The sequence below is a fragment of the Gambusia affinis genome, linkage group LG23 (assembly GCF_019740435.1).
Source record: "Gambusia affinis linkage group LG23, SWU_Gaff_1.0, whole genome shotgun sequence".
Taxonomy (NCBI): Eukaryota; Metazoa; Chordata; class Actinopteri; order Cyprinodontiformes; family Poeciliidae; genus Gambusia; species Gambusia affinis.
In genome coordinates this window covers 18,518,500-18,541,848 of record NC_057890.1, presented here as the reverse complement: position 1 = coordinate 18,541,848, position 23,349 = coordinate 18,518,500, and the positions used below count along the sequence as shown (strand labels likewise).

Below are 23,349 nucleotides of genomic sequence, written 5' to 3'. Positions count from 1 at the left end.
TTTTTACTTTTCGGACGTCATACAATACTATGACTAAATTTTTCACGTTTCGGACGTCATACTATACTATGACTAAATTTTTCACGTTTCGGACGTCATACTATACTATGACTAAATTTTTCACGTTTCGGACGTCATACTATACTATCACTAAATTTTTCACGTTTCGGACGTCATACTAAACTATGACTAAATTTTTCATTTTTCGGACGTCATACTATACTATGACTAAAATTTTCACGTTTCGAGCGTCATGCTAAACTGTGACTAAATTTTCCACGTTTCGGACGTCATACTATACTATGACTAAATTTTTCACGTTTCGGACGTCATACTATACTATGACTAAATTTTTCACGTTTCGGACGTCATACTATACTATCACTAAATTTTTCACGTTTCGGACGTCATACTAAACTATGACTAAATTTTTCATTTTTCGGACGTCATACTATACTATGACTAAATTTTTCACTTTTCGGACGTCATACTATACTATGACTAAAATTTTCACGTTTCGAGCGTCATGCTAAACTGTGACTAAATTTTTCACTTTTCGGACGTCATACTATACTATGACCAAATTTTTCACGTTTCGAGCGTCATACTAAACTATGACTAAATTTTTCATGTTTCGGACGTCATACTATACTATGACCAAATTTTTCACGTTTCGAGAGTCATACTATACTATGACTAAATTTTTCACTTTTCGGACGTCATACTATACTATGACTAAATTTTTCAAGTTTCGGACGTCATACTATACTATGACTAAATTTTTCACGTTTCGGACGTCATACTATACTATGACTAAATTTTTCACGTTTCAGACGTCATACTATACTATGACTAAATTTTTCACTTTTCGGATGTCATACTATACTATGACTAAATTTTTCACGTTTCTGAAGTCATACTATACTATGACTAAATTTTTCACGTTTCGGAGGTCATACTATACTATGACTAAATTTTTCACTTTTCGGACGTCATACTATACTAAGACTAAATTTTTCACGTTTCGGACGTCATACAATACTATGACTAAATTTTTCACTTGTCGGATGTCATACTATACTATGACTAAATTTTTCACGTTTCGGACGTCATACTATACTATGACTAAATTTTTCACGTTTCTGACGTCATACTATACTATGACTAAATTTTTCACGTTTCTGAAGTCATACTATACTATGACTAAATTTTTCACGTTTCGGACGTCATACTATACTATGACTAAATTTTTCACTTTTCGGACGTCATACAATACTATGACTAAATTTTTCACTTTTCGGACGTCATACTATACTATGGCTAAATTTTTCACTTTTCGGACGTCATACTATCCTATGACTAAATTTTTCACTTTTCGAACGTCATACTATACTATGACAAAATTTTTCACGTTTCGGACGTCATACAATACTATGACTAAATTTTTCACTTTTCGGACGTCATACTATACTATGACTAAATTTTTCACGATTCGGACGTCATACTATACTATGACTAAATTTTTCACGTTTCGGACGTCATACTATACTATGACTAAAATTTTCACTTTTCGGACGTCATACTATACTATGACTAAATTTTTCACGTTTCGGACGTCATACTATACTATGACTAAATTTTTCACGTTTCGGACGTCATACAATACTATGACTAAATTTTTCACTTTTCGGACGTCATACTATATTATGACTAAATTTTTCACGTTTCTGAAGTCATACTATACTATGACTACATTTTTCACTTGTCGGACGTCATACTATACTATGACTAAATTTTTCACGTTTCTGACGTCATACTATACTATGACTAAATTTTTCACGTTTCTGAAGTCATACTATACTATGACTAAATTTTTCACGTTTCGGAGGTCATACTATACTATGACTAAATTTTTCACTTTTCGGACGTCATACTATACTATGACTAAATTTTTCACGTTTCGGACGTCATACAATACTATGACTAAATTTTTCACTTGTCGGATGTCATACTATACTATGACTAAATTTTTCACGTTTCGGACGTCATACTATACTATGACTAAATTTTTCACGTTTGACGCGTCATACTATACTATGACTAAATTTTTCACGTTTCTGAAGTCATACTATACTATGACTAAATTTTTCACGTTTCGGACGTCATACTATACTATGACTAAATTTTTCACTTTTCGGACGTCATACAATACTATGACTAAATTTTTCACGATTCGGACGTCATACTATACTATGACTAAATTTTTCACGTTTCGGACGTCATACTATACTATGACTAAAATTTTCACTTTTCGGACGTCATACTATACTATGACTAAATTTTTCACATTTCGGACGTCATACTATACTATGACTAAATTTTTCACTTTTCGGACGTCATACTATACTATGACTAAATTTTTCACGTTTCGGACGTCATACTATACTATGACTAAATTTTTCACGTTTCGGACGTCATACAATACTATGACTAAATTTTTCACTTTTCGGACGTCATACTATACTATGACTAAATTTTTCACTTTTCGGACGTCATACTATACTATGACTAAATTTTTCACTTTTCGGACGTCATACTATACTATGACTAAATTTTTCACGTTTCGGACGTCATACTATACTATGACTAAAATTTTCACTTTTCGGACGTCATACTAAACTATGACTAAATTTTTCACGTTTCGGACGTCATACTATACTATGACTAAATTTTTTACTTTTCGGACGTCATACAATACTATGACTAAATTTTTCACGTTTCGGACGTCATACTATACTATGACTAAATTTTTCACGTTTCGGACGTCATACTATACTATGACTAAATTTTTCACGTTTCGGACGTCATACTATACTATCACTAAATTTTTCACGTTTCGGACGTCATACTAAACTGACTAAATTTTTCATTTTTCGGACGTCATACTATACTATGACTAAAATTTTCACGTTTCGAGCGTCATGCTAAACTGTGACTAAATTTTTCACGTTTCGGACGTCATACTATACTATGACTAAATTTTTCACGTTTCGGACGTCATACTATACTATGACTAAATTTTTCACGTTTCGGACGTCATACTAAACAATGACTAGATTTTTCACTTTTCGGACGTCATACTATACTATGACAAAATTTTTCACGTCTCGGACGTCATACTATACTATGACTAGATTTTTCACTTTTCGGACGTCATACTATACTATGACTAAATTTTTCACGTTTCGGACGTCATACTATACTATGACTAGATTTTTCACTTTTCGGACGTCATACTATACTATGACTAGATTTTTCACTTTTCGGACGTCATACTATACTATGACTAGATTTTTCACTTTTCGGACGTCATACTATACTATGACTAAATTTTTCACGTTTCGGACGTCATACTATACTATGACTAAATTTTTCACGTTTCGGACGTCATACTATACTATGACTAAATGTTTTTAGATTTTTGACGTCATACTATTCTATGAGTTTAAAAGTTACTCACAGACAACAATTAGCTTTAATAACACACAGCATAGCAGAATTAATAATACAATGGTAAATTATTGCTTGGGTCGTCTCGTTCATGACAGCATTATGACAGTATCATATTGACCCAAACAGAACATTGTAATGTCAACTTAACTGTCACAGCCTTCATTAAAGTCCGTTATTCACTGGTCCTCTGATGAACAGATGAATTTTGTAGTTGGAGCATAGCAGCTCTACAGAATGTAAGCAGTAGCATTGTAGTATATATGACACAAAATAAGAAAATTACATCTATATTAATTTCCATAACAACATATTTGACATTAATTCTATACATTCCAATTAATAAAATGTTTTCTTAAGAATTCCAGCAGATTGCATCAGCAGCAAAACTCTTCCAGGAATGTTTCCTCCCTCAAGAGAAAAAAAAAAGTTTAAATTGCAGCAAATAATGCTAAATGTGAGATTTATAATGTCTTTAGTGGGAACTTTTTAATCTCGTTTCTGGTGCGCTGGTAAATTAGACGCACAAGTCGTTCAATCGATCTGATTGTTGTGCTAAAAGGAGTTCGCCTAGCAGCAGAGGAGTAGCACTGCTTCAAAATATCTTTCCTCAAGTAAAAAATTATTTGGTAAAAATTCTACTCAAATACCGAGCAACTGATCACATTATCAATGATGTCATATTTGAAATTTTTGGTATTTTAAGGACCAAAATAATCGTTCATATAACAAAAAACTAAAAATCAGGTAAAACAAAATGTGTCAAAATCAGTGTCAATGGGTAGAAAAGTCAGAAATTTTACTCAAGTAAGACTGGAGATACTTCGGAATAAATTTACTCAAATAAATGTATCTGGTTACATTTGTTATCTGCCCATCAGTGAAGATAAACATGCTGCTAACGCTAATGTTAGCATCTACATTTCTAAAGAAGCTCCCTGAATGATCAGGATTTCTTGAAACACTTTCCTCCAGTCTGATAGTTGAACAACAGATGAGATTATAAATATCTTTGTTGTTCATCTTATATTTCTATTTAGTCAATAATTTAGCAGCAAAACTGGTTTTTAAACTGAAACTGTTGCTGTGTTAACAGCTTGTTTTCAGCTCCTGATGTTTGTTTTCCTGTCCTCCAGGGTAAAGAGGCCACCGTGGAGCCCTGGGAGGACACCAACTTCCATCTCTACAAAGTCATCGACCGTTTCGGATTTGTCCAGTAAGAACCTCCCTCCGCCTCCTGCTGTGTTTGGGTTAGTCCGGTCCACAGCAGCTCAGAGTGTCTGTGGTTTCTGCTCCTCATAAACAGCACAGTGTTGGAGTTTTATATATAGGCTGGCGCACGCTGGCAGGAAACGTTCTGGTCAGCCGTAATCACAGTGCAGCAGTGTGGGACAGAGCGCCGCGATCCAGACCTTACTGTGGGAGACGGACAGGACAGAAGAAGAAGAAACTCAGAGCCACAGACAAATCCTGAGGTGGAAAACGATTAAGACTGGAGAAGCTGCATGCAATAAAAAGTCTTCATATTTCCTCCAAAGGCTTTTAAAAGACACGTTTTATGTAATAAAGATGATTCAGTTTCAACGTGAATAAAACTTCTTGTGTCGCTGCAAAAACTATTTACCAAATATTTTTGTTCTAGTTTTTAATTCAAATGTGTTGAAATATCAGAAACAAAACTAAATCACAAGCAACTTTTCAGCCAGATATACAAGCTTACATGTCAATAATCCTTAATATTGATTTTATTATTAATTAACTCATTCCATAAATTACTCTGGCAGACTTTTTCACTTATAACCTGGAAAAAATATCTTGTTAACAGTGATTTTATAAGTATTTTCATCTTAATTTCACCTGATTTCAAATTACTGAGATATTTGCACAAACTCACACAAAAACACAACTTACCAAATCTTAATGGTCCAAATGTGTTGGTACATTTTAAATAAGACCAAATTAATTTACAAGCAACAATTCAGCAACATACAGGAGTTTATTTCAAGTCAATAATTTATTAATATCAATTTTAAAAAGTCCTAATTCCAATGGCACCAATAAGTTTTAATAAATTGTATTAAGGAATTATTGACTTAAAACAAACTCCCTTTATCTTGCTGAAGTTACTTTTAATGAACCTTACAAGCTCCGCCCACAACCAAACCACGTGACCACAAGTCTCACAAACAAAGCCTCGCGGCGCGTTGTTCCTATGGAAACATGACTCCATTAGTGCTTCATTTCTAGCGGACTTTCACAACATATCAGCTACTAGAATGAACAGAGGAACTAACAAGTTCATGTCATCATCTGGGAGGAGGTTACTGGTTTCTCAAAACAAGCTGGTTGCAAACCTGAGGCCAGCAGGTGTCAGTCAGTTATGGTAGATCTGAACTTTGACCTCAATATGAGAAGCTACAGACTGATAGGAGGAACCAAAGAGCTCTGTTAAGGTAAAGGAAAATCTTCTGAAGCTGAGATATAATTAAATTAATTTCACATAATTATCGCGGTAGAAGCCATTTGTTAAAATTTTATGAAATCTATTTGTTCTATTTGATGTTTGTTATGAATGACCTATAGTCACAAACGAACGAGGTAATTAGTCCAACGTTTAGAAACTACAGCGGCTTTAATGAGCCACAGCAAAGGTAAACAAAGGTAAAATAACCCGAACAGGTGATCAACTCAAAACCACTCCTACCTTTTTACTCTCTCTCTTTGTAGTTTAAGCACACCTGTTACCATGGCAACCGCCTGCCGCAAGATGATCAAAGATTACGTTAAAAACAGAACATTCAGTCCGTTACAATATCAAGTTTATTTCTGGATGAACACAGCGATGGTTGATTGACCAGCTGTACTTGGTGCTAGAGAGGCTAACAGGAGGAGCAGTTTAGTCCAAAGCCTTTTCTGCTAAAATAAAATCTTTAGTTTATGTCAGATGCAATGCACATTGCATGTTGATCTGTTTAGCTAACGTAAGACTGTGTAGCAGACAGGCTACAAGGTGTAGAAGTTGTATCAATGCTGCCATTATACTGTACTTAGCTAACGGGAAGCGTGTTTGTGAGACGGCCAATCACGTTGTAGAATGGGCATCCGCCAATGAACAGTGGCCCCTGTGGTAAGGTCCATTTGTCTAACTTCAAGAACACTGACATATTTGCATAATAAACAAGAGCAAAATACTAAATATTGTTTTTACAGTGCAGCCTGATCCTTTACAGAACCTAAATAATCTCAAAAGTAGAAAATAATGATGACCAGACACAAGCAGGAGCAGATAGAAAAGGTTGTGACTGAATAAACTGCATAGAAAGTTAAGTGGAAGGAAAAAATGCACCAGCAACAGGGATAACTGCAGAATCATTCAAGGATTTAATGGAGTCGGATTATTAAAAGCTAATCCAGACCCGGAGCTTCAAGCGTCTTACCTGGACTGAGGAGAACCAGAACCGGACCGTTGCTCAGCGGTCCAAACTCTAGAGGATCAGAACCAACGTCGCTGGAAGTCCAGAGTTTAGTTTCCAATCGGTGATGATCTGCTGGTTCTGCAAACCAGAACAGAACAGAGTTTTCAGACATTTAGAGTTAAAACCTGAAATGTTCTTCATTCGGTTCTGAAAACAAAACGTTCCCTCTCTGAACATCTGATGGAAACTAACACAGATTAGAGGTCCGATCTGTTATTTCCTGTTTGTCTGATTCCCTCGCTCTGCGTCAAAGTGAAACATTTCAAACGGTGTTGCCGTGGAAACGCCTGCTTATCATTTCTGTTTGCTGTCTCCACAGTGAGAACGAACTGCCATCATACGACTCGCTGGAGGAGAAGGTTGGTGACGCCTTTAGAGCCTCATCTTCACATTTACAGAACCAAACGGTTTCCTGTTGCTTTAGCAGCCGAGTCAAAGCAGCAGGCTGTTTTTATGACTCGTTAAAAGCTGAAATGTTTTCTGGTTTTCATCAGAAAAGCAGCTTGTTTCTGTTAAACGTGATTCTCGTCTCGCCTGTTTCACAGCAAAAACACCTGGAGGTGGAGCGGATCACCAAGTGGCTGAAGATGCTGAAGAGCTGGGAGAAATACAAGAACAGCGAGAAGGTGGTTCCGCCCGTTTGTCTGGTCGGGTTCTGCTGGTCCATCAACCATTACTGGTTATTGCAACAGGCCTGGTTGACACAAAGTTTATTTGATTTTTAGCACATCTGGAAACATTTAGTTCAGAATCTTTAGATTTTTTGCACCAGTTCTGTCTGATTTGAAGCCGTGGCGCTCTGTAAAAACAGAATCTGTTTATCGGACAGTTTGCTCTGATTTCCAGCTTCCACACTGCAAAAACACAAAATCTTACCAAGTAATTTTAGTCTAATTTCTAGTGCAAACATCTTCGTAGACTTGAAACAAGAAAACTGACTTTCAAGTTACTTTTCAGCAAAATATAGGAGCTTATTTTAAATAAATAATTCTTTAATATTTCATTCCTTAAATATAAGTTAACTGGCACATTACTTCACTTCTAACATGGGAACATATCTTGGAATTAATAATCAGTATTAATGATTTATTTGAACAAGAAACTTGGTTGTAAGTTTTGTTGAGTGAACTCTAAAATAAAAATCCTTGGTAACACTGTGAGTTTTTGCAGTGCAGAAAGCATCCTATATGTGTGGATTTTTGGTGAATCAGCATTTCTCTAAATGCTGCTGAGACGCTCGCTGCATTAAACATGCAGCAACTCTCTGGCTGCTTCAGGTTTCCATCTTAATTGGTCTGAACTCCTCCGTCTCTCTCCTTCCTGCCAGCCGTCGCTCATCGGAGCAGAAACTCATTTCCAGTCTGAGCGGCTGCAGTTCAGTACTAACTGAACTCTGCAGCTCCTGCAGCTTTAAGGCGTGTTCTGCATGCAGAGCCGCAGTCTCTGCTGGAGTTCGTCCAGCCAGATGGTCGCAGGTTCACCTCAGCAGAACGTGCCGACATGCTGAGCGAGGCTCTCTGGGCTCCATTATCATTCCTGGCAGATGCCAGATGCTCTCTTTGCCTCGCTGTCGGCCTGCAGCAGCGCAGCCGCTTTTCTCCCGACTCTAACCGCTTATTTTCTCATCACAAACCGTCAGAGCTGCAGCAGTGAAATCATGTTAACTGCTGTCTGAGCTGGATTACAACACAATCCCAAAAAACTAACAGTTTCACATCCAAGTCTGAAAAAACCGACCAATATTTATTAACTAGAGGCACAGAAATAAAATGATCTTATAAAGAATCATAATTTTTATTCCTAGGAATAATGAATAGATTAAAAAATGCTCAAAATTTGATTTTAAAATGTGTTCAGGTTGTAGCTGAGCTAATCTAATCCTGATCAAATTAAATTACAAAGACCTTTTTTTGTTCCAATATAAACTGATGGAATTTGATGATTTGTCTAAATTTGATCATTTAAACAGAATCTTTAAACAGTTTGAATAAAAAAACTGGTTTCTGAATGGAATCAATAGAAACTGAAGAATTTGCATTTTTATCAGAAACAGTTTTTTTTTTTTTAGCTCCATTATGAACTGAAAAGTGCAGCAGATCAGAGAAGAGATGAGAGTAAATGTTTAAAATTAAGCCTGAAACAATTAAGTGCATTAATCATAGTTATAATTGTAATTTAGTGATTAATGAATCATTTACTGGAGTAATAAAAAAAGTTAATTTGCTGAAGAAAAAAAACAGACAGAGCAGAAATTAAGTCAGAAATGTAAAAAAAATAATAATAATAATAATAATGCATTTACTGGTTAATCCAAAAAATAAATCCCAGATAAAAATGTTTCAGCTGCATCCTGTTATTGTATAAAATATGTTTAAGTCGTTAAATGAAAAATCTGCAGACTGGGAAGTTTTTTCTTTTGTCATGGTTAATATTAGAGAAATTCTACTTGTTTTTTTCTTTCTAGACTTTGTCTTAAATGAGGAGGATTTTATATTCGCAAGATAAAGTTAGAAATCGTTTTCCTCCTGCAGCTCGTCCGGAGGATCTATAAGGGCGTTCCTCTGCAGCTGCGAGGGCAGGTGTGGTGCCTGCTGCTCGACGTTCCCAAAATAAAAGAGGAGAAGAAAGACTTCTACGAGGTAAAGGCTCAACTTTTTGTTTCTGCTCTGCTACAAACTCACTAGAAGGTTTAGCTGCAGAGTTTGATGCGTCGCTGCAGGGAGGACGGTTCTCATGGAAATAACTGATTTCATTTCCTCTGGTCTACAGCAACAAACAAGAACAAATTCAGTTTGTAGGAAGTCATGAGAGGAGAACAGTGAACATTTTGGAGCAGATGCAAAGCATTTAAACAATTTAAAATCAAATTTTACTTGTGCAACAATTAACATAAAGACAGTAGTTAAGAGTTTTTCTGAGATTGGATTTGTAAATCATTGATTCTCCAAAAAGTAAAAAGGGTTTTGTACATTTTTTGAGGAAAAAAATCTCAGAAAATCAAGAATTTTGTCTCTTTTTAGATCAAAGTTTGCTGTATTCAGCCATAGGTCTGTCACACAATCACCAATAAATCAATTAACCCTTTAAGTCCAGAGCACCGGTGATCCAGCCAAATCTGCAGTATTGTAATTCCACCATACTTTGTGCTATCTGAAAAATTTAAGTGGTTTTTGAAAGGGGAGACATTCCAGCCAATATTGGGTTATTACGGTAATTTCACCATGTTTAAATTACCATAATTATTGAATTAAACCAGATCTTGGTGCATGAAACTCCTTGTGAGTAAAAGTCCCTAAACAGATTGTTTTCGTTTAAAATAAAACCGAAGAAAATGTAAAAACTGCAGTTATAAAAATATTGCATCAAACGTTTTCTATTATAAGAACATTTTATTTTTTTTTGTAATAATTTTGCCTTAATTAAAAGCAAAACGTCTCTTGTGTAATTTCTGAATTGTGCCATACTTTTGACCTCCCTGAAGATTCATGGGTTAGAATGGCCTAGTCAAAGTCTGAATAAGAATCTTTGGCTTTGAAAGCTGAACATCAGTTTAGATGATCAAATCTGTTGGAGCCAAACCCTAAAAACATCTACAGAGGAACAAAGTATAAAAGCATGCCGCACTTTTCAGAAGAACAGGAAAAGCCATGTCAGCCAATCTGCTTTGATTAAAGCTCCTGTATTCAGAAGCAGCGTCTTTTGGTTCCTGATTCCAGAGTGTGAGTAATAATCTCATTATGTCCACAGTGGGAGACACAAAGCTCGTCTTTCAGGACATTTTTAGGTCATGAAAGACAGACGGCCTTTAATAAGAGCAGATTCTGGCTTTTCACATCCTCTGCTTCTATGGCAACAGCAGACGGTCCACTTCAAGCACCGACCCTGCTGCTGCTTAAAGACACAGAGCAGGGAGAAGGCCTCTGCTAGCTTAGCCTGCAGGTTTCTTCTTCTGCTGTGCAGAAGCTGAAGTCCCGGGCCAGAGCGCTGTCCCCCGACGTCCGGCAGATCGACCTGGACGTGAACAGAACCTACCGGGACCACATCATGTTCATGAACCGCTACGACGTCAAGTAAGAGCCGCCGCCCGACTCAGCAGAGAGGGGAGCAACTAGTTACATTTACTCAGTTACATCTATGAGACTTTTGAAAAAAAAAACAAAAAAAACTTTTTACTTTTACTTGAGTCATTTTATTTTGAAGTATCTATACTCTGAAACATTCACCAGACACAGACACACACCCGCAGTATTTGTTAAAGTTTCATAAGTTTTTTAGCGAAAAAAATACATTTTGGAAAATGTTCTTTTCCCTGGTTTTGTTATTTTTTATTATGTATATGAATTATTGTAATTTTGGTCCTTAAAATACCAGAATTTAAAACACTGAACGTATTGAAATCATGATTCTGTTTGGGTTTCAGGCAGCAGGCGCTCTTCCACGTCCTCACAGCTTACTCCATGTACAACACGGTGGGTAGCAGTCTCACCTTCTGCTTTCAGCATCAAGGACGAAGATTTTAGAGGCCTAAATCGGGAAATTACTGACAAATCCAAGTTTAACTTGTTACAGAAAAAGCTGAATGTGTAAAAATTGTTAGCAATAGATACTTTTTCAACAGGTTAGATCCATTGTTCCTAAACTTTTGCATGAAATGGTCACTCAAAAAAATGCTAAAGAAATATCAACTTTTAGAATGCTTTTAGTTTGTAATTCAATAATTAATTTAGAATAAACGTTGCCTCGTACTGTGATTTTATATTACCATGAGTTCTGTAGCACAGAAGATATTGAGATTTTATTCATCACCATTTCCTCTTTTGATTATGAAAAAATATGCAATATCTTATGTTAATTAAATTTATTTCCAGTTTTTAAGCTTTTTTTAAGCAGTTCTTTTGACCTTTTTTTATTTCTTACTTGATAAATTTGACAGGCAGCCAATCAGAAAATTAGGAACAGAAATAACATCTATATTAATTATTAAAAAACTTGGAAAAATTTGTGAGAAAAAAAAGAAATGTTGAGATTAATTTTTTGAAAGAATTTCAAGAAAATAATTTTTAAAGTCAAAAGTTTTTGACAAATGAAACTCAGAAATCTTCAAGTTTTCTTTACAGATAGAAATAATTTCTCAAGTTATTTTCTAGCTATTTTTTAAGTTTTCTATCTCAATTTGTTTTCATAAAATTTATTTTTTTTGGTGGCAATTAAAAAAATATCAACTAAAAAAATTATTGTGAAAAAATGTTAGATAAAACAAATGTGTTAAAATTTTTTCTACTCTTGTTTTGTTCTCATCTGAACTTTCTGAGGATCCCACAGCGCCCCCTGGTGGCCAACACTTTGAATAGCACTGAAACATTTTCTGAGGACATGTTCTCCTCTCAGCTGCTGGTTTAAATCATTTAGTTGAGATCTGGACTCAGACTTGGTTGGATTTTTCCTGTGTTCAGTGGTTTCATGTCGCTCTGCAGGAGGTCGGGTACTGCCAGGGCATGAGTCAGATCACGGCTCTGCTGCTCATCTACATGAACGAGGAAGACGCTTTCTGGGCTCTGGTCAAACTGCTGTCAGGGCAGAAGCATGGCATGCACGGTAAAAACTGTTAAAGCTGTTTATATTTAAGTTTACAATGTTAGAACAGCGACTAATGAACCGGTTAGTGAGGATTCATAAAGCACAGCCAGCAGGGGTGGAAGCAATTAAAGCGACTCCAGCTGAAATAACTTCACAGAAATGTAGAAAGTTCACTGGATCTCTGGAGGCTGAGGGACTTCTCAGATGTTTCCAACTGTGATCAAAGACGCTGAGCTGCTAATTTATTGACATGTTTGTTATAAAACGCGGCATGCTGCGTCTCGGCCCTCAGGGTTCTTCATCCCGGGCTTCCCGAAGCTGATGCGCTACCAGGAGCACCACGACCGGATCCTGAAGAAGATGATGCCCAAACTGAAGCAGCATTTGGTGAGACACACGGCGGCTCCATAACAGCCAGAGATGGTTAACCCATCAGCGCTCTGAACTGGTTTTACTGGTCCTGCAGGACAACCAGGAGGTTTTCACCAGCCTGTACACCATGAAGTGGTTCTTCCAGTGCTTCCTGGACAGAGTGAGTCCAGCTACTCAGAATAAAACTTCTACTTTCTGCTACTTCTTCCCATTACTAGTCTAGATGGACCTTTATATTCAAGTACAACAGTTAAAGCAGCAGCATTCAACTTTTAAAAAACAATATTTTCACATATTTGTTGAAATTGACACCAAGTCATGACAGTTTGTTATGAACAACATTTAGCTCATCTGTCTTCTCCCAGAGCTCACTAGAAACAACCAATCAGAGCCAGGAGGCGGGGCTTAGCGCTTCAACAACTTTGTGATAAAGTTGTTGAAATAAATGTGTTTTTATTGTCCAATTCATTTAATGGGTCTATATATACATGGGATGATCTAGTAATGTAATAAAATCTGTTGCTTTTAGAATACTTCAGATTCTAAAAGCTGGTAAGTTACAGGCTTCCAACCGTCTTTATTTAAAAGTAATAATGTTAATGTTCAGATGCATTAAAGCTGCAGTTTTATTACCGTAAGAGCCTTTTACATTTAATCTATCAACCTACACCAAATCATAAAAATATAACTGCGTGTGTTATGGCTGGAAACAACAGCATTAATTTAGTTTATTAGTTGCTGCATGAAGTTATTCTGTCATGTTTATTTACTGCAGCTGAATATATAACTTCTTTTACTTGAGATTGATAAATTATCATCATTGTGATCTTCTAATGAAGCTCTGATGATGTTTTAATTAGAGTTTGTTATTTTTGCATACAAGTTTTCTTTTATTCATTTATCAGCGATGTTCTGCTAAAGATTGCTTTCATAATCAAGTCAGACGCCTCATTAACAGGAACAGAAGGAATCAGTCTTCTCTCTGCTCTTATTTATAACCAGCAGCAACAGAAAAGAGAAAACTTATTATAGGTTATAAATAAAGTTCTGGATGATTGAATATTGGTTCTGGTTTGGCTCTAACCAGTCATCAGTAGAGATGAGAATTTTTAAATGTCTATCAATTCGACTCAGAAAGCAGTTTTTCTATTCAAACTGCCAAAGATTCTGTTTAAATTATGACTGATGAGAGGAAAATAGAGCAAGGCATCAAAATCCATCATTTCATGTTTAATCAGAATTAGGTTTAAAATTCAGCAGCATCTTCACAGAAACACCGAGTTCCTTTAAATCTAGAAAAGCTCACCTGTTTAGTTGGTTTTCAACCATAATACATTTAACACTGATCAACGTGTTTGATGCGTATTGATGATTTTGATGACGATACTGGACAAGATGTAATATTATTACTGGTTTTATTACTGGTATGATGAGTTTATGATGTAAAGTTGAACTACCTTAGTGCTATACGAATAAACTCGACTGATTAACCGAAGAGCATTGATATTAAATCTTCAATAATCACAACGTCCTCATGCTATACGGTGTCAGACGACCTTCTACAGTAAAGCGATATGAAGTATATTCACCAATAGAACTGACTAAGACATACAACTTAAATGCATTTTTAAATCAATTCTTAATTCCCAGGACTATGAATTGTGATCAAAGGTTTTTCTGCTCCTCTGGTCATCAGACAGAAACCTCTGACGTCTGGTTGTGTTTGTGTTCAGACTCCCTTCACCCTGACTCTCCGGATCTGGGACATCTACATCCTGGAGGGGGAGCGCGTGCTGCCCGCCATGTCCTACACCATCCTCAAACTGCACAAAAGTGAGTCTGCTAGCAACCCAAAGCTGACAGCTGGTGTGTGAACATGCTAACTCAGGTGTGTGTGTGGCTGTAGAGCACCTGTTGAAGCTGTCCATGGAGGAGCTGGTGGAGTTCCTGCAGGTCACGTTAGCCAAAGATTTCTTCCTGGAGGACGACTTTGTGATCGAGCAGCTGCAGGCGTCCATGACAGAGCTGCGGCGGGCCAAGCTGGACTTCCCAGCGCCAGGTACTGCAACAGCAATCAGACACGCTGGTTACCGGGTTTCCTGCTGTCTTAGCGTAGCAGTAGTCTGTTTCTTCCAGTTTCCTCGTTAATCTACTTCTCTTCCTCTCCTCCTAAACAATGTTAGCCAACAACAACAAAAGTGTGGCTGTGAGTGGCGGCCATATTCCCTCCTACAACAGAAACCGGTGGGCTATCCTGACTGGTCTTTCTTGTCCATGTCTCTATCCATCCGTCCCACAGTTCGTCCTGTCTGTCCAACAACACCTGGGTTCTTCCCTCCACAAACCTTTTCCCTCCAACATTGTGTTTTTTACTTGTGGTGCTCATGTGGAAGTTCGCTCTTTTTTTGTCCTTTTTGATCCCCTTGGCTGCCGTGTTGTACCTCAACTGTGAAGCTGTTGGTAATGTCTCCCTCTGGTGGATAATTTAAGGTACTGAAAACAAAACAACTATTTAGGCTACAGAACTGAAGCAAAAATTACCAGACATTTTACTAGTGGTGCTGTAACTAAATTATTTTAGTAGTTGATAATTCTGACAATCAGATTAAAAGTTGGCACATTTACTGCATAAAATGCAATAATATAACTTTTTTTTTTGTAAATTTTAAATGGATGACTCAAAATGCCGTTTGAGGAGTTTTGGGTAAAACATACAAAAGTGTTTTTATTTTAAATGCAGTTTTGGCTGCCATTTGCTTTTTTGTAAGCAAATGGCATTTTTTGTCTGTAGAATCGGGTTAATGATTAGTTGATTACTAGTTGGCCATTAATTCAATACGTTTTAGTTAATTGTTCTGACTGGCTCCAAATAAAATATCAATAATAAAGAATTAGTTCCTAATTAACTTAATTATCTTTGAACACTGTCGCTTTAATTTTAGTCAAACTAATAAATCCAGGTAAAAACTAAAACTTGACACTCTTGGTTATAAAAAAGCTAAAGATAAACATTAATGTTTGTAACTCTATAAAGGTTTTGTTACCAATTCTGCAAATAATCACCCAACACACTTGCATTGTATCCTCAGGCACAAATTACTGCATTATTAGATGTTTCAAGGTATTTTAATCAAACAGAAATGTTATTAATTATGAAATCGGAACTATAAAGTACACTCAGGTTTCTGTAAACAAATTTACAGAAAAAGTCTAAGAATAATACAGGCAGTGTTGCTACAAAATCATTAAAATCTGTTGCAAAGTTTAAATGTTACATTTGCTTCCGAGTGTGAAGTATTTGCTTATTTCTTCTTCTGCTGCCATTTAGGGCGGTTTCTCTGGTGAGTGTGACAGATGGAAACTTCACCGCAGTTCATCCAAATGTGCCACTAAATTAAGTGAAACAACTTTATTGAATTACCCAAATCAATCAAAAGTAGATTCATCTTCTTCTCCCCCTCCAGCATTTCCCTTCAGGTGTCGCCATGGCCCATCATCTGTCTCCATTTAGTCCTCTTTCTCCCATAAATCTCCTGTTTGTTCCCCTCAGAAACCTTCTACTGATATAATCTCTCCTCTCAACATCTCAGTCTGGCCTCTCTGACTTTATCTCCCATCCCTTTGCCCTGAGCTGTTCATCATTCCTGATCCTGCCCATCCTCGTTTATCCCAAAGAGAACCTCAACATCTCAAGCTCTGCAGCCTCCATCCTGCTTCCAGCTCTAAAGCAATCATCACTGGTGGACTGTTTTCTACACCTTTCATTACACTTGTCACTTTCTCCACCCATCCCAATGCTTGCACTCACTTCTTCACCTCTTTCCAGACTCTGCTTTACTCTGGACCTTTGACCTTAAGTACTTAAAGTCCTCTACCTTCTTTACGTCACTGATCCACTTGTTTTTACACACATGCCTTCTGTCTTGTAGCCACGGTTCATATCTCAGTATCATCTGCAAACATCATAATCCATCCCATCAGCCCCTCCATCACTAAAGGAAACAATCCCTGAAGCAGTTCCAGCTCGTTCACTCCTGCAGCACACCTCACTGCTGTCTCACAGCTCTCATTCCCAGACCTCCTTGGCATGTTTTGTATTTTTTCTATAAATCTACTAAAACACAATGCAAGTCCCTTTGTCTCTTCTGTATTCTGCTTACAATGATCTACAATGAACACTATTGTCATATTTTCACCAAAAATATTCTGTACAGCATTTCAAATACATACAAATTAATAAAATGTTACAAAGTAATTTACTATTTATCTTTGACCAGTTTAAATAAAGTATTTTAGGTTAAATGAATGAAACCTAGTGGAAGCAGGACAACATGGGAACAAAAATAATCTCTTCAATGAGAGAAACCTGAGTTCCTTTCCTGGATAACTGATACATCAATGCATCCTAACATGCTCTTATCAGCAAATCTGAATATTTTGTGTAGGCAGTACTTTCATAAAGAGCTGGTGGTACAGAACCAATCCTGGTGAAGTGGGTCGCTGCTGCCACTGTTTCATGAATGGAGTAAAATTTTCTGAGGCCACTAAGCAAAGTGGAATGCCCTAAATGGAAATTAAAACATATTTCTGATGTTATTTCTGTCTTCTGCTGTGAATTTAAGTCTCGTCTTGAATGTAATGCTCCTTCATTTTTACCTCGATGGCAGTGTTGTTGCATGAACTCATGACCCTGTTGTGACATCACTACGCAGTGTGTTCAACCATCATTGTTCATTCAGGGTCCTGATGGAGGAATAATGTGAATCTGTTGTTCTTATGTTGCAGCTAATGAGGATGAGTTTCCTAAGAAGCTGTTGGGGCAGCTTCCTCCAGAGGTCGCAGCGCCGCAGATGAATCACGTGGGCAACGGTCAGAGCCACACAGAGCCAGCCGAGCCTCTGAGAGACTCCAGTCCGGTACCGGGACGCCAGCAGGACAGTCGGCCCCCGAGCCGGGCACGCAGGGACTCACTGGAGAAACCGTCCCGCCATCACAGAACGGAGAAATGGGATGCCCACTCCAGGAGATCCAACGAGCTTCTGAACGAGCAACCAAAGCAGTCTGCCTCCACCACACCAGAGAGAGGAATCACTCCGTCAACAGCCCCCACCCCAACGCCTAGCCGCAGTCCTCAGAACCACGCCACCGCCAACCACAACTCCAACGCAGCTTCCAGTTCCCGTCAAATCATTGGCCCCCGCTGGGTCAAACCCTCCGAGACGAAGCTGGAAGCGGTCAAAGCCGCCGCAGCGCGAGAGACGCAGCAGAGTCGAGGGGCATCACCGGCTCCATCCAGCCCCAACGATGCCGTTTATGCTCAACGACGACCCCGGCCCAAGGGGTTCATCCCTGGCTCTGATCGGGGCTCCAATGCCTCCCAGTATGACAACGTACCAGGACCATCAGAGCAGGAGTTTGAGATTCTGGAGCTTGAGAAGCCTCCATTCAGAATGAGGGCCCCTCATAATGAGTCTCCCTTTACCGTACCAGCACCACACCAGGCCAGCAACGTCGTCTCGGCCTCAACAGGGCCCAGAATGACCAAGCATCACCTTGCCCCTCAGTTTCCACACAACAGTCCCCCAGGGTTACCTACCGGCTACCCCGGGGCTCGGAGTCTGTACAACACCCCCCCTAAACAGCCCTCTCCAGGAAGAACTACAACCGAAGTTCCCATCCTCCACCCAGGCTACAGCGTGAGCCTGGACCACCGAGGGGAGGACAAACTTTACACAGACCCCAGCACATCATATAGGGAACTGGTGTATGCCACCACCCAGCGGCGGCCCAGCAACCTTTCTCCTGAGAAGGCGCTACAAAATAACTCGTTTGCCACCTACCGTAGGCAGCCAGAGTCCACCCGAAACCTTCAGAGCAGCTCCACTCCAATCTACTTGCAGCAACTAACGTCAACCACACAAATGCAAACTTCCCTAGACTACAGATTTGAGGAAAACACCCACTTCATGCCAGGAGGCAGGCCTCAGCCAATCGTAGATGGCTTCCAATGGGAGCCAGACGATGAGCGCCCTCCTCAGTCCCCCGGTGGAATGAATCGTTCACCCAGTTTCCAGCAAGCCCAAATGTCTCCAGTTCATGAGTTCACCTTCCCCCCTAACCCAGATGTTCTCCCTCACTACAGGACACAGTTCCAGGAGCAGCGGCAACAGCACCCCCAGCTGTTTGGTGGACCACACTACAGGCACGCATCAGAGGCTTTTGCCATGCAAGAGTCGATGCTGCTGTGACGTTAGGATAAAAACTGAGGTGTAGTCACGGACACTGTGGTGAAGACGAGCAGAACTTGGTTCTGTTCCTGCTCTGTTGTTCTTTACATGTGAACAAAACGCTGGAAGACACACCAGCCTCTGACATTTCTACTGATCGCTTTAAAAACTGAAGATTTTATTTTATTTTTGGATGTAAATCATGAACAGAGGTTACAATATAAATATATACATATATATCTTTTAGAGTCTGATGATGTACAGTGGATTTTTGTGTTAATCTTGAGAGTAAAACAGATTTTTTTTTAATATCTTACACCCAGGTATTTAAATCTGAGATTAATTCCCCCTGTTTGCTTCAGGATGATTTTTATTAAAGGACCAGGGAGCTGAAATGATCGGGTTCATTTCAATCATGGTGCAAACAGCAGCTTATGTTTGGTTTTTAGTGAGTCTTTGTTACAGTTCAGTAGCAATTTTCAATCATAATTAATGTTTAATGCATTTTTCTAATTAAGAAACCAGTTGTTTATTTTTACACTTCAACCATAAATACTAAATTACATTAGGGCTATATAACTATATATAATTAAGTAACTAAACTGCTAGCATTAGGGACCCATTTTAGATGCTGTAACAGCTACAGCGTCTGGATCAGGATGGAAACTTGTTTCAGATTCATTTCCAACCTTATGTTTTGTTCATGCCTGCTACCTTTTGACTACTGGACCGTGATCTAGAACACACTACATGTACCATAAACGTTATGCATTTCAACTATGAACTGACCACATTCCATTTTTTATTGTTCATTCTCTGGTTTAGATGTTTTTAAACAGCATTAAACTGATTCTCGTTGCAATTTCTAAGTTATATTTGCATTTTGTGAAACAGTCAAACAGCAGTTTCTTCTCACAGTTTGTTTAATAAAAGCAGGTGGTGAAATTGACTGTTTGAATGCTTTTGTGCTTTAAATCTTACTTAAACTCTGTCGTTTATTTCTTAAAGAAAACCTGATTATTTGGGATTATTTGATTATTGTTTTAATGCCAGCTACTTTCTTTAATACATAATATAAAATACGGAAATATTCTTCACAAAAGATTGCTTCAGTAATTTTTACATTACATGCAACATTTTAAAACAATATACAATAGCCTGGATTAGGCTTGTGGAAACATTTACATGCCCTACAATACAGAAAACCCAATAATAATTAGATTTATTGAGCCTCGGTTATAAAATCTTGCAAAGTATTGTTAAAAACTTCTGAACAGTCACAAGTTTGACCCAAGTCAGCCAGTTCAAAGGCAACGCTAAACACTCAAATGTATGTAAACTTCTGATCTTAGAGGCATTAATAACTAAATCTTAAACAGATTGTTTTACTCATTTTTGGGGCATTTACCAAGTAGAAATATTTTTGTGATTCTGATCTGACACAATACAATTTGGATCTGATTCAGCTTCAGACAGGAAGGAGAAAAAGGTTTTTGTAAACTTCAGCTAAAACTTTCTGTCATAATATTCTAACAGTTTAATGTGCATTTAATCAGCTTGTTATATTAGCATTACTCAATAATGATGAGAAGGTAAAAAAAAAAAACAACTATAAAATACTGAGTGTTTAAATCCTATATTTCTGTTAAACCCTTGTGTTGTATTGCAGGTCAAAAGTGACCCACTAGCATGTTTAGTTGTACAAAAAATACCTTCAACTATCTTTTCACAACTTGAAATTTTATGACTTTTCTTAAATTGACCCCATCATTAGAAAAAGTGACACTTTGTTTTTGTTTCCATTTGGGCTGCACACCTCTGGGGTACAAAGACTGTCTTATGGGTCATTTCTGACCCATGAATTAAAAAACCATTTAAACACCAGAAAACAGTTCAAAGGTCACACAGAAACTGGCTAATATATACACACACACAACTACACACCAACATATGCACCCATGCACACACATCAAATAAACTGGATTGATGTATGAATTCAACTTGTGTTTGACCTGCATCTGCAACTAGCCCTCACATCACACAAGCTCCAAAACGCAACAAAAAAAAAACAATGTGTCAGACATAATAAAAACAAATTCAGTATATATTTAGGATATAAAAATGTCCTAAATCAAAATACCCCTAGTTTAGTCCTTGCTGAAGTTGTGAACAAATGTTTCACTGTCCAACATGTCACAGGTTGTACGTTCACACATACTGTCCTACACAAGATGTTGAACATCTTATACAATTTTGCAGGATGTTTTGAACATCTTATGGTTAAGATGTTCAAACTCTTGACCATAAGAATTTGAACATCTTGATCTGCAAGATGAACAAAAATTCTGAAAAATTATTTGAACATCTTATGGTCATCATCTTATGTTGAAGATGTTCTTATGTTGAAGGATGTTGTATGAGAGAAGTATTTTCATAACTGACGTCCTAAAAGAATGAACAGTTGACAAAAAGGTTACAGATTGTTTTTTTCCCTTTCAGTATAGTTAATTCAGAAGTAATTACTTCACATTTATATAATTACAATAATAAACATTTACTGTGTAAACAAAAACTTATGACAGTTGGTTTGTCATAAAAAGAAAAGTGTAATACTGTTGATTGTCTGTGTTGTGGAACAAAAGAATACATGATAAAAATGAATTAAATTGAGTTGAATTGATAAATAACAGATTGTTTCATTATGCAAAATAGATTTTGGATTTCAAATTCAAGTAAGCTGCTTTATTTTGGGGCTTTTGTTAGGGAGGATCATTTTTTACCCTTAGGACAAGGGGAGTAAACAGAATGTTAAGATCGCAGTTAGTTTCACTTTAGAAATAAAGTTGTGTAAATATAACAGGTGAAGTTTCTCTTACCTGTAGTTAAAAAAAATGTTTTATCACGGTCAGCTGGTTGGAAAGTTCATCAAATCCTCACAAATGGTGGAAGGGTTGAAGTCAGTTGGATGTAGGTCACTAAAGTCGGCCTCTAGCTGATTGTGTTTTTCAGGAACATTTTCAAACACTGAAACCAATAAAACAAAAGAAACACCATCAACGGATGTGAAATCACAAAGTTCACTCCGTCTTGGGCAGATTCATACAACTAACAGCTTCATATGAAAATATTGACGGAATTCAGTTGTTCAATGTTAATATCTGCTTACATAGTGATGTGTCCCACTGATGCCAAAATTTTTATTCCAATTCTTTTTTAAATCACTGAAATCAGTTCCATTAAAACCTGAGTAGATTTTAGCTTGCACCACTCAAATAACTTCTTTAATATCCAAGAAGCTCAATATTCAAGTTCAAGTATAAGAGTTTTAGGTCAGCTAGAGTTTTAAGTAGCTCGATTTCAAGGTTGTCTGGAGATAACTGGAGCGGAATAGCGATTTGGCCGAACCAGATGCTAACCTTAGCCTCCACAAAAACAGAACACCACTTTATCACTGCTAGCTTCATAACAACCAATTACAACAAGATAAAAGCGCTCTAAACCAAACCCGCTGAACAGTCAAACGTTAAGAACAACTGACAACCAAAGCATATCTTAGATGTAAACGAATAAACAAAGTTAGCATGGATGCCAACAGTCGGCCATCCGCTAGCTTAACTTTGATATTTTAATCTACAAACTGTAAACCTGTAAATGGTTAAAGTAACACTTACCAGCTTTTTAAACAAAACTCTGAACTTGTTATATTTTTCATTCCGCAAATGAAAAAGTTTTTCTTTGGCTAATAACGTTTTTATTTGGTACAGGTATAGTACGAATCAAGATGGCAACCGGAAGTGACATAAATTTCCTGTTGTCGTGGAAACAATCCTATTTCCAAGCACTGTTCAGGTGAAATCACTCAATCAAGTTTATTCATATATTGCGCACAATACAGAGAGCTCATAGATACTCAGAAATGAAGCAGATCTGGATTAAACCTCGCCAAGCTCTGTCAGCTCTGTCAGGCAGGGACAACACATGAGTTTTATACCAGAGATAAAGAATTAACAACAAGGGGAGAGACAGTCTGGTTCTGATGCAGCTGTAGAAAACAACTTCCAACCTTCTACATGAAACCCAAACAGTTCTTTTGGTGAGAGTTCATAAGCATTTCATATGACATGACTAGCAAAAATGACCCACTTGTAATTTTCCATGACACTGTACATGTATTTTTTTCTTTCTCG

At 37.5% G+C, this 23,349-nt stretch overlaps 1 protein-coding gene and 1 long non-coding RNA gene across 5 annotated transcripts in view; one reads left to right on the top strand and one right to left on the bottom strand.

Moving 5' to 3' along the window:
* Positions 1-20,111, top strand: part of usp6nl (USP6 N-terminal like) — a 71,814-nt gene extending 51,703 nt beyond the window's left edge. For all 4 annotated transcript variants that reach the window (XM_044109080.1, XM_044109077.1, XM_044109081.1 and 1 more), the window contains 12 exons: positions 4,647-4,726; positions 7,306-7,345; positions 7,532-7,612; positions 9,518-9,625; positions 10,947-11,056; positions 11,407-11,455; positions 12,461-12,581; positions 12,856-12,950; positions 13,030-13,095; positions 14,669-14,768; positions 14,842-14,994; positions 17,721-20,111. In XM_044109080.1, coding sequence (XP_043965015.1) covers positions 4,647-4,726; positions 7,306-7,345; positions 7,532-7,612; positions 9,518-9,625; positions 10,947-11,056; positions 11,407-11,455; positions 12,461-12,581; positions 12,856-12,950; positions 13,030-13,095; positions 14,669-14,768; positions 14,842-14,994; positions 17,721-19,183 — 2,466 coding nt within the window. In that variant the 3' untranslated portion in view covers positions 19,184-20,111. The remainder of the gene's footprint in view (positions 1-4,646; positions 4,727-7,305; positions 7,346-7,531; positions 7,613-9,517; positions 9,626-10,946; positions 11,057-11,406; positions 11,456-12,460; positions 12,582-12,855; positions 12,951-13,029; positions 13,096-14,668; positions 14,769-14,841; positions 14,995-17,720) is intronic.
* LOC122826783 lies at positions 3,397-22,980 on the bottom strand. Its single transcript, XR_006369869.1, has 5 exons — positions 22,834-22,980; positions 22,039-22,186; positions 14,847-14,997; positions 6,948-7,064; positions 3,397-4,926 (listed from the first exon to the last, which is right to left on the bottom strand). It is a non-coding gene; the product is annotated as an uncharacterized LOC122826783 (long non-coding RNA).
* Positions 22,981-23,349: the final 369 nt, after the last annotated feature.